The 15,360-nt window shown below is 43.9% G+C and overlaps 1 protein-coding gene across 1 annotated transcript in view; it reads right to left on the bottom strand.

The window, feature by feature from the left end:
* Positions 1-2,694: 2,694 nt before the first annotated feature.
* RBM28 (RNA binding motif protein 28) overlaps positions 2,695-15,360 on the bottom strand; it is a 45,771-nt gene continuing 33,105 nt past the window's right edge. The window contains exon 19 of the mRNA XM_072764117.1: positions 2,695-3,445. Coding sequence (XP_072620218.1) covers positions 3,392-3,445 — 54 coding nt within the window. The 3' untranslated portion in view covers positions 2,695-3,391. The remainder of the gene's footprint in view (positions 3,446-15,360) is intronic.

The raw sequence follows: 15,360 nt of genomic DNA, 5'->3' as shown, positions 1-15,360 counted from the left end.
AGACTCTGCAGCAAACTCTTGGCCCAAATCTTAGCTCTGCAACTTATCAATTGAGAGGTCTTGGGTAGGTGACTTAACTCTGAGCTTCCATTTCCTCATCTGTAAACGCAAAGTAGGAGATAATTATATCATTTATCTCAGGGTGAGGATGCGATGAGTGAATGTGTGTAATGGATTTAAAGCAGTGTCTGCTTGGGGCATCTGGGCAGCTCAGTTGGTTAAGCATCCAACTCTTAGTTTCAGCTCAGGTCATGATTTCAGGGTTATAAGATTGAGCCCCATGAGGAGCCCCCCTTACTCCCAGACCTGGCTCTGTGCTCAATGGGGAGTCTGCATTCAGCCACTGAGTGAGCTAAGAGGTCCACTGTGTGACTCAGCACCTTGGTTCTCCCCCAGGGCCTCTCTCTCTTCCATGTGGTTGGCATTGGTCTCCTGCCTTTAGACTCAGCAGAGCCTATGGTGAAGTTCCAGTCCTTTCCTGAGCCTGAAGGCAGGAAGAGACCCATGCCTCAGCTCAAAAACAATGAGGTAGAGAGAAATACTTTTTTATTACTCAGACTCTACTCATGCTTTCGGCAGATTGGACAGGCCCACTCACATTGGGGAGGGAAATCTGCTTTACTCAGTTTGCTGACTCAAATGTTAATCTCACCCGGAAAACACCCTCACAGACACGCCCAGAATAATATTTAACCAAATATCTGGGCACACGGTGGCTGAGTCAAGATGACACGTAAAGGGAAGCATCACAGCCAAGCAGCTCCCCTTCCAGATGGAGGCATTGGTCTCCCTGCTGGGAAGGTTGGCTGCTCACAGCTGGGTCTTTCTCCAAGAACTGTCCTCCCCCAGAGTTACACCCTCTCAAAGCACAGCCCTCATTCAATGACTGGAGGATGTGGGAGATACCAGAGCCCAACCCCCTCACCTCTCTTTAGGACAACTCTGAAGGGCCATCCCAGCTGTGGATCTCCCCATGGGATCGACTGATGGATGACTCTGGTGTAACTACATCACAGTTTAACTTCTCCTCCTGCTGGGTCCTCTTCCCTTGCTCCCGTACAGATGCTGCTCCAAGTCCTCCCCGGGAACTAGACATAAACCTCTGCTTCAGAGTGTGTCCTGCCAGCCAATCTAGGCAGGGGAGGAAGAGGTGTAGAGAGCTTCTGGAATGGAACCAGAGCCTCTTGCGGGCAGCAGGATATTTGAGGCTGCAGTTTGAGGGAGAGGTCAAGGCCTATATGGAGTGGGTAGAAGTTGAGGATCAATGGGACTGAGCTGAAAGCAATCACTTGACCTAACCAATTCACTAATGTTAATAATTTAGGTTGTCTCCAATCTTCATTATTATAAATAAAAAACATTGCAATACACGTCTTGATACCTGAATTCTTTTGTCCACAGTTCTGATCACTTTTTTTTAGCTCATATTTGAGCAATGAAATCAGGAATTCAATAATATAAGCATTCTTGAGGCTACTAGAACTGTCCAAGGCCCTATTCACATTGCGTTTACACAGCATTCATTCTCCTGCAGCCAAACTCTTAAATTTATAAGAGACCTGATTTAAGGAAGGTCATTGATTCAGCTGGAGAGTTAATTATTCATTTGAATTGGTTTGTGCAAAAGGCTCTAGAGAGCCTACAAGAATAAATTGAAACGCTATTAGAACTAACAGGCGAATTTAATAAAGTGGCTGCATGCAAAATTCAATAGCTTCCTCATCAACTAGCAACAACCAATTAGAAAATAAAATGTGGGGGCCCAGACGGGGGAAAGAGAGCGTAATCACAACAGTAATAACAATAACAAAATGCCCAGGATTGACTTTATCAACAAATGTGGGAAATGGGAAAACTATATCTTAAAACTTGATGAACTTTCTAAAATACATGCCATAATTAATTCGATAGAAAGGCATGTCATGTTCCTAAAAGGGAAGAGTGAACGTACTATAGAGTTAGCTTGTTGATTTAACACCATCCAATGGAAAGTCCAAGGAGATATGTTGTTTTGTGGCTCTTAACATGCCACAGTTATTCTAAATTTCACTTGTAGGCAAGAACAGCTAAGAAAAAATTTGAAGATGAATGCAGAGGAATTTTGCTTTATCAGATATTAAATATACAATGAAGCTAAAATTATGAAAATAGTGTAAGCCTGATGCAAGAATTGGCAGACACCCTTGTGGGTCATACTAACAAGCAGAAGTTAGAGTGCAAGAATCTAGTGGCCGTTGAAGTTGGCATCACAGTCCTGGTGGAAGAGGCAGCATTATTTGATCAGTGGCATAGAGACAATTAGTTAACTGTCTGGGGAAAAAAATTATACCTTCTCTCATGCCACAGATCCAAATAAGTAAATTCCAGTTGATGAAAGAGTTAAATGTTGTTATGGGTTGAATTATATCCCTTAGAATAAATAAATAAATGATGTATATTGAAGTTCCAACTCCCGCACCTCAAAATGTGATCTTATTTGGAAATAGGGTCATTGTGTATGTAATTAATTAAGATAAGGTCATTCTCCTTCTAAAAAAAATCTATCTTCAAGAAACAGTTAAAATGTAGGCAAATATTTATCTACAAATATGTTCATCACTGCATAATTTATAATAACGAGAAGTTAGAAACAGCCTCAATATCCAACAAGAGGGGAATCGTTGCACCGCCATGTAATACTAAATTATAGAACCATTAAAGGAGGTGATTTCAGTTTATTTAATGATATGAATATATTCATAATAAAAATGTAAAACTAAAGAGCTCACTGTTATATGTATATTATAACCCAAATTTTATAAAACACACACATGCAAGGGAAGAAAGAAGTTAACATAAACCAGATTACCTTTCTTCTGAACAGCATGATTTATGCATGGTCTTAAATTTTTTATTGGGATGAAATATATATAACATAAAATTTACTATTTCAACCATTTCTCAGTGTGTTAATCAATGACACTAACTACATTCACAATGCAACATAATCATCACCTTCATCTATTTTGAGAGCTTTTTCTTCATTCCATGCTGAAACTGTACAACCCTGAAACAACAGCTACCACTTCCCCTTCCCCTAGTCCCTGATAACCACTAATCTCTATGAGTTTGCCCTATTCTAGGTCCTTATATTGGTGGAATTATACAATATTTTTCTTTTGCGGCTCATTTCACTTAGTGCAACAGACTGAATGTTTCTGCCTCCACCCATTCATATATTGAAATCCTAATCCCCAAGGTGATGACATTTGGAGGAGGGGCCTTTGGGCAAGAATGGAACCCTCATACATAGGATTAGTGCTCTTATGAAAGAGACCCCAGAGAGCATCATCACCTCTTCTGCCATGTGAAGTTACAGTGACATGATGACCATCAATGAGGAAGGAGGCTCTCACCAGACACAGAATCTGCAGATGCCATGGTCTTGGAATTCCAGCCTCCAGAACTGTGAGAGATAAATTTCTATTGTTTATAAGACACCCATTTGATGGTATTTTATTACAGCAGCCTGATCAGACCAAGATACTTAGCATAATATTTTCAAGATTCATCCATATTGTGGCATGTATCAGAATATCATTCCTTTTTACAGTTGATATTGTATTATACGAAACTGATATACCACAAGCTGTTTATCCATTCATCTTTTTTTTTTAAGATTTATTTATTTATTTATTCATGATAGACACAGAGAGAGAGAGAGAGAGAGAGAGAGAGAGAGAGAGAGGCAGAGACACAGGAGGAAGGAGAAGCAGGCTCCATGCCGGGAGCCCGACACAGGACTCGATCCTGGGACTCCAGGATCGCGCCCTGGGCCAAAGGCAGGCACTAAACCACTGAGCCTCCCAGGGAATCCCCTGTTTATCCATTCATCTATTGATGGACATTGTTTTCCTTTTTAGTCTATTACGAGTAATGCTGCTGTTAACATTAGTGCACAAGTGTATGTTTGAGTTCCTGCTTTCAAATATTTGGGTATATACCTAAGGAGTGAAATTGCTGGATCATATGATAATCCTATGTTCAACTTTCTGAGGAATGGTTGGTTTTAATTTTTTAAAAATTTCTTCTGCATTTTTCAGATTTTCTCTACTGAGCATGTAGTATCATCAGAAAAAAATGAACATTTTTATTTTCAAACATCTCCCACTGACCTTCTTTCTTTTCTCTAAACATAAAGCACTGCTCCCTTGGAACCAAGCAAAAAATTGCTCAAATTTTCCCCTTAACTGAGAGCAAGGGCAGTCCACATGGACAAAATGACTATCTTCACATGCACCTGGGATTTGTTTTAGTCAGGCATGGTAAGGTGATAGACATTGAGACCATTGCCTGTATTTTTTTCATTTTATTGAGGTATAACTGCCATATAACATACTATAAGTTTAAGGTATACAACATGATGATTTGATATGCATATATATTGCAAAATGATTACCCCAATAAGGTTAGTTTACACACCTACCAGCTCATATGTTGCCATGACAACTGCTTTACAAGAATAGTTTATTACTTACAATTCTCAAGAGGAGGGGGCCTGCCTTGCTACACAGGGAAGCACCAGGGTCATGTAGAAAGCTAAAGGAGAAAGGGAGGAGAAAGTGTGGGCACAAGCTTTTATTGTGATTTCCATGGCAATGAGAAGGCAAGCTAGGGTGGACAGATTTAGGATTGGCTAATTTGGGTAATTTCAGTGGGCTTTGGGCTAAATGGGTGGCTCCTAGCGGTTGGGTACCTGGCAGTGGGGTGATTTAGGGCAGGGGGAATATTGATTTGAGAGAGGTAGATATAAAGGAGTTGATTTGCATATAAAAGGAGTGCTCTCAGGCAAGGTATTAATTATCCCTAGGAATTAGCTAACCCTTGGAGGACAGTCAAGGTCCCAAGATGTCAAAATATCATAAAATATAGAAAATAAAAAACATCATTAATAGAGTGATGTATGTGCAAGGTTTCTCTCTATAGCAGTTTGTCATAGCAAAGATTGGAAGCCAATGAAATTTCCATCAGAAAAAAAAAAAAAAAGATATTTCCATCAGAGAGGGAGCTGGTTAAATAGTAATAAGCACAGTAATAGAATCAAATGCTATGCAGCCATGAAAAAGAACAGAAAGATTTCCAAGAGATGCCACAAAAACAAAAACAAAAACAAAAACAAACCCTGGTGCAAACACCAAGTAAAATATTCTCCACTATATGTAGCCAAGTACTTATAAGTGCAGAGACTATCTCTGGAAGGGTGCCTAAGGAATTCTAACACTGGTGCCTTAGGCAAGGGACCAAAGTTAGGAGGGATAGAGATACTGTATTTTTTAATTTTGTGCCATGTGACTGTGTTGCCTATTTCAAAAATAATTATATTAAGATTTTTTTTTTTTTTAAAGAAGGCTGGAAACCCCATTATGCCTGTGATAGGTTGATTTGTATTGCTCAGAAAAATACACTGAAGTCCTAAGGCCTGGTTAGGGGTTATGACTTTAAAATGCGACTTTCTTTGGAAATAAGGTCTTTGCAGATGTAATCAAGTTGTGATGTCATCAGGGTGGGCCCTAATCCAATATGACAGGTGTTCTCATAAGAAGAGAGAAATTTGGACACTGACACATACACACAAAGGAGAATGCCAAGTGAAGACACACACACAAGGAGAAGGCAGCTGAGTGATGCCAAGGCAGAGATTGGAATAAGGCATCTTGGACCAAGGAATGTCAATGCTGGGGATTCCCAGCAAATGTCAGAAGCTAGAAGAGGCAAAGAACAGAATGTCCCTCAGAAGAAATCAACCTTGCTAACACCTTGATTTTGGACTTCTAGCCTCCAGAACTGGAGACAATAAATATCTGTAATTTTAAACCATCCAGCTTGTAGTACTTTGTTATGGTAGCCCTAGGAAATCAATATAAGCCCTTTCTCAACTTCCCCTTGAAGCCCAAATTTCCTGGGTATAATGCTGGTGGATGCTTTGAAAGAAGCTCAAGGTGGAGGCACAATCTCTGGACATGAACCCCTCAAGGACTATGCAAGCCCCTTCTGACCAGAAGCTCTGGCCTCTGGGTTCTTCTCTGCCCATTCTCCAAGGGCTCTGAGCAGAGCAGGGTGAGAACCTTGGATCAGACATCCGGTGAGGGGGAAACGGCTTGGTTCCTAGAATGTGAGCTCCAAGCCAGGGGAACTGAATTCTCTTCAGTGCCCTCCCTCTGCAGCATCTGCAGGAGTACCTGGTGGGAAGGCGGGTCCCAGTTAACACTTGTGGAGTGCAGGCAGGTGCCGTCTATCTTGTGTCTCATTTCATCATTAAATCAGCACACTAATAGCATCCACCTCCTGACCTTGTGAGGATTAAAGCCGCTAATCCCACAAACCCTTTAACAAGATACCTGGAATACAACAAAAACTCAATAAGAAGCAGTTATTAATACTGTGTTACATTTTGGCAAAGAAGCCTGTTCCCTTATAACAAAATTGGCAAGAAGATTTCACCTTGCATGCCAACTCCAGTTGTTAGGTGAGGTCGCCTAGACTGTTGTGTTGAAAAGATGCTGAGGTCCAGTCTGGGCTGGGTGGCGGGAGTGTCATGATCAGTTAGCAATGATTGCCAGGGGGTGAAGGAGGAAGTGTGGTAGCCCAGGTGTCCCTTATCTGTTGTCTTCTCGCAGCATTCCATCTTTCGATGGCAGAGCCAGGTAAAATATGGACACAAGACAGACCGTTCTCCCTGCAGTTTTATGGGGAAGAAGGGAAGGTTGGGCACGTTGCCCTGGGAGCAGAGCCTCATCCCCGAGTCTGGGTCTCCCTGCAGAGGCCGAAATGGAGCCAGTGCCATGCTCCTACCCTCGAGGACAGGGTGGGCTCCTTCACCCCAGGCAGTAGAGAGGTGGAAATTAGCCAGTCATCTGGTGGTGGCGGCAAACCCTTCTAGGACAATCATCCTTTCTCCCCCTTTCTGTGAATTTACCCAGACACTGGGTGCAAAAGGCATCACAGAGCCCCTTGCTCCCCACCCCCTAGAGACTGCTGGCCCTGATCCAGGATGTCCCCTACTCCTTCACAACGCTTTCCATTCAGCACGCACCAACAGTTCTGCAAAGCAGACTTTATCACCTCTACAGAGGAGCAGAGAGAAGACTGGAGGGTCTGAGTGACTTGTCCAAGGTCATCCTCTTGTCCTTTGGCCTTATCCTGTGTCATTAAAGCCTCCTGGGGAGATGGGCTGCAAACAAAGGCTGAGGGCAAGCTTCACATCGAGAGGCGAGAGGCGCAGCCCCACTCTCTTCCCTGCCCATCAGTGCTGCTGAGGACCCTCCTGGCCCTGCATGGCTCTGGTGGTGCTTCTTACCCCCCAGAACTTGGAATCTCTTAGGAGATTTTCCTTCTTTTGTTCCCCACCTTACTGGAACAGCTCAGATCCTTTACTGCCTCCATGGGGATGGAAACTAGTCCCTTGTTTAAACCCTACATTGCCTAAACCTCACCGAGAGGCTCAAAACCCAGAGGGCCTGTGGCAGGTTCCCGGGAGCCATGTGGGCCCTGCTCCTGAGAACATTTCTGCTTCCTGGAAAGTTTGGGCACCCTGACTCACCATGGGGGGCCTTCCCCTGTTGATAGTTCTAGCTGCACCCATTTAAGTGCCTGCTCTCTACTAAATATACCCCAGTTGCTGGGCAGACAGAGGGAAAGACACCCCACCCCACCCACCCTCCTGCAGCTGTACCCCAGCAGGGAGGACAAGCCCAGAAATAGACTTTCAGTGGTGCCACTGAGGGATCCACAGGCACTCTGGGCGTACAGAGGGGAGTGACTCAGCTAATTAGCCCCAGTCTGGGATATATATTCCAAGCCATGTGGAAATGCATGGGATGCTTGGTGCAGGTGGTGAGTTTCCTTCCCAGAAGGTCTGCAAGCAGAGGGCAAAGGGACCTCCTGCATAGCTACCTACATGGCTTTCCCTTCTGTCGTCTTCATCTGAGCTCTGGGTGCAGGGTTAGGGATGGGATAAGCATTTGCTCAATGGGATAATTTAGCACAGGCCTAAGTGCTAGGGAATTGTTAGCTGCTATTGTGAACTATTATATTTGAGTTTAGAGCACTCATCCTCTTGCGAAGAGAAGAGTAGTACGAGAACAGGAAGCAAAGGAGAGCCCGGCTGGCAGCTGTCCCCACAGACAGGGAGCAAGGGTGTGTGATTTCCTGAGCAGCCACTTCAATCCTAATGTCCCTTTAATAGTCCTTGTCAAATTGCCATGGCTCTTCCCCAGAGACTTCCATGACTATGGAAAATAAATAGCTATAATTTGACCTCCAAGGGAACTGAAGATGTCTGCAGAATTCCAGGAAAGGCCATCAGCAAATCAAGTAGAGCCAATCCACCCTTTCAGAAACACAAAGCCAAGGTAAGGAGGAAATCATAAAGTAAATGCATTTACTGCTCAAACTCTTTTCATCTATTTTGATGTATATGAGTACTTTGGGCTTCTGCTAGCACTGGAGAGGGAGAGAGAAGGAGAGGAGAGGCAGAGCAACTATAAAAATCTGGGATGACTCCTTTCTTTTGCCCTGGGGGGAAGGAGGTGGTGAAGCAAAGGACTTCACTTTTAAGTCAAAGTTTATCATCAAAATTTGGCATTATAGATGACATAGAAGAGGTTTTAAAAGGTTTTGCTGCCATCCAAAGAACGTGTGAGAGTAAGTGTCCTTTCTTTTCTTGCCACATAATTTGAAAAAGAGAAACCATTTTTTATCCTAAAAACATTTAATGTATCCGGCAAAGAGTGTTTTGAAATACAAGACAGTTCCTTAAATAGGCCCCAGAGACAGCTCTGGGCCAGGTCGGAGCCCTGCTCTGGTTGCAACTCTGGTGGCCAGGGGATCTTAAGAGAGTCATCCAGTTGCCACCAGGTGCGAGGCGTAGGACCGATTGCCCCTCCGATGACCTCAGCCAGGACTGTTGTGAAGAATACCTGAGGTGAGAGTAAGCAAAGCTCTGAGAAAGCAGGCCACCCCGCAGAGCTGGCTGTCACATGAAAGGAGCAGCGCCCAGGCCCAGCTCCCGCAGCGGGAAGTGGGGTGGGAGTGGGGGGTTAGTGGGGAGGGTGTCACAATGCTACTCTGCACTTGTCACAGCCAGACCCAGGTTCCTCAGGCAAGCTTCATCAGGTTCTCCAACACTCAGCCAGCCTGCCCCCACCCCCCCCAGCCCCTCTGGGAAGGGTCAGGAGGAAAAAGAAGGAAGAAATTTTTCCTTTGTGTTCTTATTCCAATCAGGAGAAAAGCCTGATGCCAGGAGAGGTTGGAGGATACCCCCCCACTCACCTCCTCTACAGGTGAGGGAGGGTGGCTGAAATTGAGGGGCAGCCCCCAGCTCTGCTACTCTACTGCCCACACTCCACTACTGACACTGTTAAAAAAGAAAACAAAACTCAACTGAGAGTATTTGAAGAGCTAATTGACTTTATTAAGCAATTCATGAATAGGGCAGCATCCCATCTAGTGGGAGATGCTAGGCATGCTAAAGTAGGGGGGAGCTGCGAGGAGCTGTATGTACAAAATGGGAGATTTTTTAGAGGGTGGAGAAAGAAAGTTATTAGCAAGAGAAAAGAAAGGAAAAGTCACCTTCCTTTAGGTAAAAGGTCAGGGGGTCTTATTAGGTAGATCACCTCATTTTCCTTTGAGGGGTTGGGGGGCTTCAGTGTGACAGGTGACTTCATTGGTGCTTATGAGAAAGTTCCTGATTGACAGGCTAAAGTTTATATCTCTTGCGGGGAGACTGAATCCGCAGTTTGATTAGGCATTAAGCTGGGGTTTGGTGACTTGGCCTAAGAGACACCATTTGCAGCCTGTGGTTTTCTCTTTAACAATCTAGAACCCATGACTGTGGCCCTAACCCTCTCAACAGCTAGAGGCTTTTCTGGGAATCATCAAGGATGTGGGGACACACAGGACAAGGGAAACCCATACTCCTTCTGGAAACTCTCAGGCAAATGGGGAAAAGTGACGATGGGCACGATGCAGGTCACATGGCAACAGAAATGAGGACAGAGCACTAGGGGTACCTGGGTGGTTCAGTCGGTTGAGCATCTGCCTTTGGCTCAGGTAATGACCCCGGGGGTCCTGGGATCTCTGCTTCTCTCTCCGCCTCTCCCCCTGCTCTCATGCTCTGTCTCAAATAAATAAATAAAATCTTTAAAAGAAAAAAAAAAAGGACAGAGCTCTGGCCTGGGAGTCAGGAGACCTGGGCTGGTATTCCAGCCTCACTCAGTGCCACCTTCCCTGTTTGCCCCATCTCTGAAATGGATATCGTAGCCTCCAATCTGCCCACCACAGAAGGTGGGCCTGGGATCTGATGAGATGAGGGAGGCTGCTTTTGGACTTCCAGTGGACACTAGTGGCCTGGTAGGAGCCAAAGTACTCTGTCTCTCCATTCTTACTCATTTATTTGTGGAGTTATCCAACTCTGAAGGAACACAAGCCTGCTTTGCCCCCCCCTCCCCCCAGAACCCTCCTGCACAGCTGGTTGGTGGTGTTATGAGGGCTGGACAGCCTCACCTACTTGGCAATTGATAGCCGCTCTGCTGCTGGGGCAGGGATGCTCATTGGGGTGCTTTTACATGTTATTGTCTGTATTGTCTATAATTCTGAAACCAGCTACAATTCTGCACCCAAGTCTGATGTAGGGGTTTTTCCTCAGACTAAGCAATTCTCTGACACCAGCTTGGGTGTCCTACAATTCAACATTGACATTATCTGCCTGGAGATAACGTCAGATTCCACAGCTTAAAGGTTCAATCTTACAAGCCTGCCTCTGCTTCTGGCCTCTTTAGATGCCAGTCACAAATTTAGGTTGTTACCTGTGTTTCTGACCAACTGGCTATAAGATCAGAGGTTCCAACAACCCCCTCCTTGAGTTTGATTAATTTGCTAGAGTGGCTCATGGAATTTACAGAAACATTTTACTGACTAGATTACTAGTTTATTATAAAAGGATAGAACTCAGGAACAGCCAGACAGGAGAGAAGCTTCGGGCAAGGTATTGGGAAAAGGTGCAGAGCTTCCCTGACCTTTCCGGATAGCACTACTCTCCCCTAATCTCCCTGTGTTCACTGACCTGGAAGCTCTCCAAAACCCACCCTTTGGGGTTTTAATGGAGGCTTCATTACTAGGCCGGAGTGACTAAATCATTGGCTACTGACGACTGAACTCATTCTTGAGCCTCCAGTCACAGGGTTGGCTGTTCTGGCAACCAGCCCCCATCCTTAGATGCATCCAAAAATCACCTCATTAACAAAAGACACCTTTATTGCTCTCTTCACAGGGAATTCCAAAGGTTTTGGGAGCTCTGTGCCAAGATAAGGAGACAAATACCACATATATATTTCTTATTATGTCATGATAGCACATCATTTTATTAGAAGGGTGCACTAGACTTCCATCCTCTCATTGCAAATAGGAAAAGAACAATGTTCTGGATCTCTCTCTCCATCTAAGGTGCCAAGTGCCATGACAAGGTCTTCCTCAACATGGATCTGACATGGAATCTTTTCTCCAAAGGAAAACCTCCTCAAAGCACAGCATCTGAGTACCTTTTGGTTGAAAAGTACCTATAGACAATGGAGTGTCAACCCAGGAGAGAGGAAAAGGAGGGGAAAATGGAGAGGTTGAGAGTGGGAGACACCTGAGAACCCATGTCTTACAACTAGGTTTTTGTACAAAGAGCCTTTAACATCCAGCCGAATGCATGAGGGCTGGGAGTCCCTCAGGCAGACAGGGATAGGCACAAGATGGGTTCAGGCCATAAGGCAGACCAAGCAGCTGTGAGAGGAGTTGCTGGTGGGCTGAAGCCCAGACAATAGTGCAGGGAAGAAGAGCAGGAGAAAAAGAGGGGGAGGAACTGACATTTATTGAGTACCTGCTATAAACGAGGCTAAGCAAAAAGAAAATGACAGGTTGGGGAGAGGTCGCTGCCACAGATGACTGTTGGCATATCCCCCATCTTCATCATCCTCCACAATCAATCTCTCAGGTTAGCCATGTCCCTGGGGCTGGGATTACTGGGAGCAAGTTCCTGCTGCCAGTGGCTCAGTCTCCTTGGGGAGGCAAGACCTAAGGAAATGACAAGTGAGCCACAGTAGCATATGCTCTGTCAGTGGATGCCAACTAGTGAATGTCAGGGACTGAGGGAGGGATTGCAAGGAAACCATTTCCTAAGGTTTGGGTAGGGTCGCCAGGGAGAAATCTGCTTGAACTTGATTGCTGGATAGCACACCAGTGGAAAGGAGGGATGAACCAATCTGGACAAGGAACAGTAAAAACAACACAGGTGGTGTGCTCAAGGGACCACGACTAGCAGTTTATTCTTCTATCACTTTGTATTTGGGGCCCTTTCACATACCTCACTCGGGAAATGACTCTGTTGTCCTCTATAAGCCCAGCTAAGCCCTGAAACAGATGGCCTTCAGTGAGTTCAACAGAATGAAATGAACTCCTATGTGTAAATCATTATTACATATTGCAGAGTATGTAGAAAAGTGTGAAATATAGTTCCTGACCTCAAGGGCAGGAAGGATTTTCCTTCTGTCAAATAGCCAGTGAAAGAGTTTTGGGATGACTCTGCAGCAGTGATGTCTGATAAATGGAGAAGGCTCTGGGCAGCATGGACAAGTCTAAGGAAAACTGGATTAGCCATCTATCAAAAGATGCTCTGTTTGTGGGTGGTCCAAAGGTTTTCTGGTGACTCTGCAGTTTGCTTCCCAGAATTAGTTACCAGTCTCAGTCTTGTATCTTTCATATTCCTCCCAGTATACTCTTTCTCAAGCACAGAAGCCTAGATGCAGCCAAACACTAGTTCAGAAGCCAAAGCAATTGCAGATGTACCTATAACTCACACATGGCTGGGCCACTGAATAACACCCCAATCAACGGTCTCAGGTTCTGCAATTAATCCTGGTAAGGAAGAGGCATCAGAACAAGAATGAGAGAACCAAAATAAGATAACACATGTGGGTAACTTCTAACCGAGTCAACCTTGGACAAAGGAAGTCTGAAAATCTTTATTTGGCCTAAGAGAAACAAAGCAACCTCATCCTGGCCCTTAAAGCACTAGATAGGGCTTAGTGGGAGAAAGCATAGGTGAGCATCATCTGAAATAAACTGAAACATGAATCTATCTTGGGCATCCTCACAGTCTGATGATGTAGCTACTGCCATGATAGAGCAGATTAGTTTCAGAACTTTATAAGTTCATGGGCAGAGGTGGCAGATGCCTGTCAATCATGTCTCAAAAAGTGAGTCATGGGGATATAAAGCAGAAAACTAGCTACTTGGGTCAATCAGAGGGCATAAGACTGAAGATTCTAGGTGGCTGGCACTCACTCTGGCATATTTGACCTCCTGCTTCCTCAGATGACTGAAGGTCAAATACATGGTAAGAAGACGTTCTCTACCTTGAGGTTCTGAGTTGGAAAAACTCTTTTCAAGGCAAAAACACACCAAAAGATGTTTAGAAATATTTTAAAGAATAAATTCACATTCAGCCATAGAAAAGAATGAAATCTTGCCATCTGCAACATGGTGGATCTAGAGAGTGTTATGCTCAGTGCAGTAAGTCAGTCAGAGAAAGACAAATACCGTATGATTTCACTCATATGTGAATTTAAGAAACAAATGAGCAAAGGAAAAAAAGGAGACAAACCAGAAACAGACTCTTAACTATAGAGAACAATCTGATGGTTACCAGAGAGGAGGCAGGGAAAGGGTGAAACAGGTGATGGGGATTAAGGGGTAAGCTTGTGGTGATGATGCATAGAATTGTTGAATCATTATATTGTGCACCTGAAATGAATAAAACACTTTATGTTAACTATACTGGAATTAAAATGAAAACCTTAAAAAAAATAAAAATGATTTCACATGTCCTGACTCTGTAACAGAAGTTTACAGATCTTACTTCTAAGACAGGTAAACATGTTTGTTGCAGGCTGAGCCTAAAGTAAAGAACTGTACATCCTGGATCAGATTCCTCAAAACTACCAAGTAGTCCCCCAGAAAAGCTAAGAAATAGCACATAATCTTAAGACTCTTTATTTAAAGGGAAGATATCTGAGCCAGGCTGCCATAACCAAGCAGAAAGATGCTATTGAAACTTGGCAGTTTGACTGAAGACATTTGGTCTTGGATGTCATTGTCATTGTTTTTTAACTAAGCAGTCTGTACCTCTACCTTTATGTTTAATTCAGAAAATACCATTTCATGAAATTTCCATTTCATGTAGAAGTGAGCACAACCCTTATGCATTAATACTCCCAAGGCAAAGGTAAATGGAGCTGCCCAGATAGGCCACAGAAAGGTGTCCCAAAGGACAATACCATATAAGGAATCTGGTTGTTGAGAAAGCGGATGACTGGTCTGCATTATCACTTTTAAAAAGAACTGAGCAATAACTTTCCAAGGTTGCTAAAGCTATCAGAAGCATTTGGATCTAAGAGAATATGGCAAAGCTATCTGAGTCGACACCAATTTTTATCTATTCTAAATGTTAAGATGTATTTTTGAATGTTAATTTAGAGATATTTGTACACCCCAAAAAAGTATCTGGTGAGCAGAGTTGGCCAAGAGAAAACAGATTAGCTAAGAGGCAGGTGGTGGTAGATCGTGAGTCTGTGTATACCTTAATAAAGTATCTTGCTCCCTCCGCAGTGTACAGAGCCTCCTAGGACAGATGTGTGACCAAGCTGTTGCAAGAATGTTTCAAACTCCCCAAGTCATACTGTCTGAAGGTAACTCTGGAGATAGAGCCCCTGCCCTTTAGTTCTTCCCCAAGGAAGAGTAAATATTTTCATGGTTTCTCCTTTATGCATTTTTAAGCCAATTAAGGACATTTTTTTTTGAGCATTTATTGATTCCCCCCAAGATATTTCAACAGTCACATCCCTAGGGTTGCAACGGTTCTCAAGAGAGCATCATTTACTATAGCACCAGGTTGGACCAGAGAGTCAAAACCTCTGGGCTGTATTCCCACTTCTTTCTCTGACCTACTGAGTACTATTTCCTCCTTTGCCCATTTTTTTTTCATTCAAAAAACATTTACTCATTACCTACTATGTGCCAGGTTCAATTCTAGGTCCTGCATCTCCAGGACCAATGAGATATCAAGTTCCTCTCACAAAGCATACATTCTAACTAGGAGAACAAATAACTTCGGATAGACTGAGCATTAGAGAGAAAATAAGCAAAGTGACAGGATTCCAGTGATGGGGGTAGGATAGACAAGAGGGGATGAAGAGCCCTACTTTACCAGGAAAGAGCTCCAGGAGGGGTGACCAGTCAGTAGAGATCTGAGTGGTAAGCAAAAGATCTGAGGTAAAAGTT

Source organism: Vulpes vulpes, chromosome 7 (genome assembly GCF_048418805.1).
Source record: "Vulpes vulpes isolate BD-2025 chromosome 7, VulVul3, whole genome shotgun sequence".
NCBI classification, from domain to species: Eukaryota; Metazoa; Chordata; class Mammalia; order Carnivora; family Canidae; genus Vulpes; species Vulpes vulpes.
Note: the sequence above shows the minus strand (reverse complement) of the source record. Positions and strands in the feature narration are given on the sequence as shown.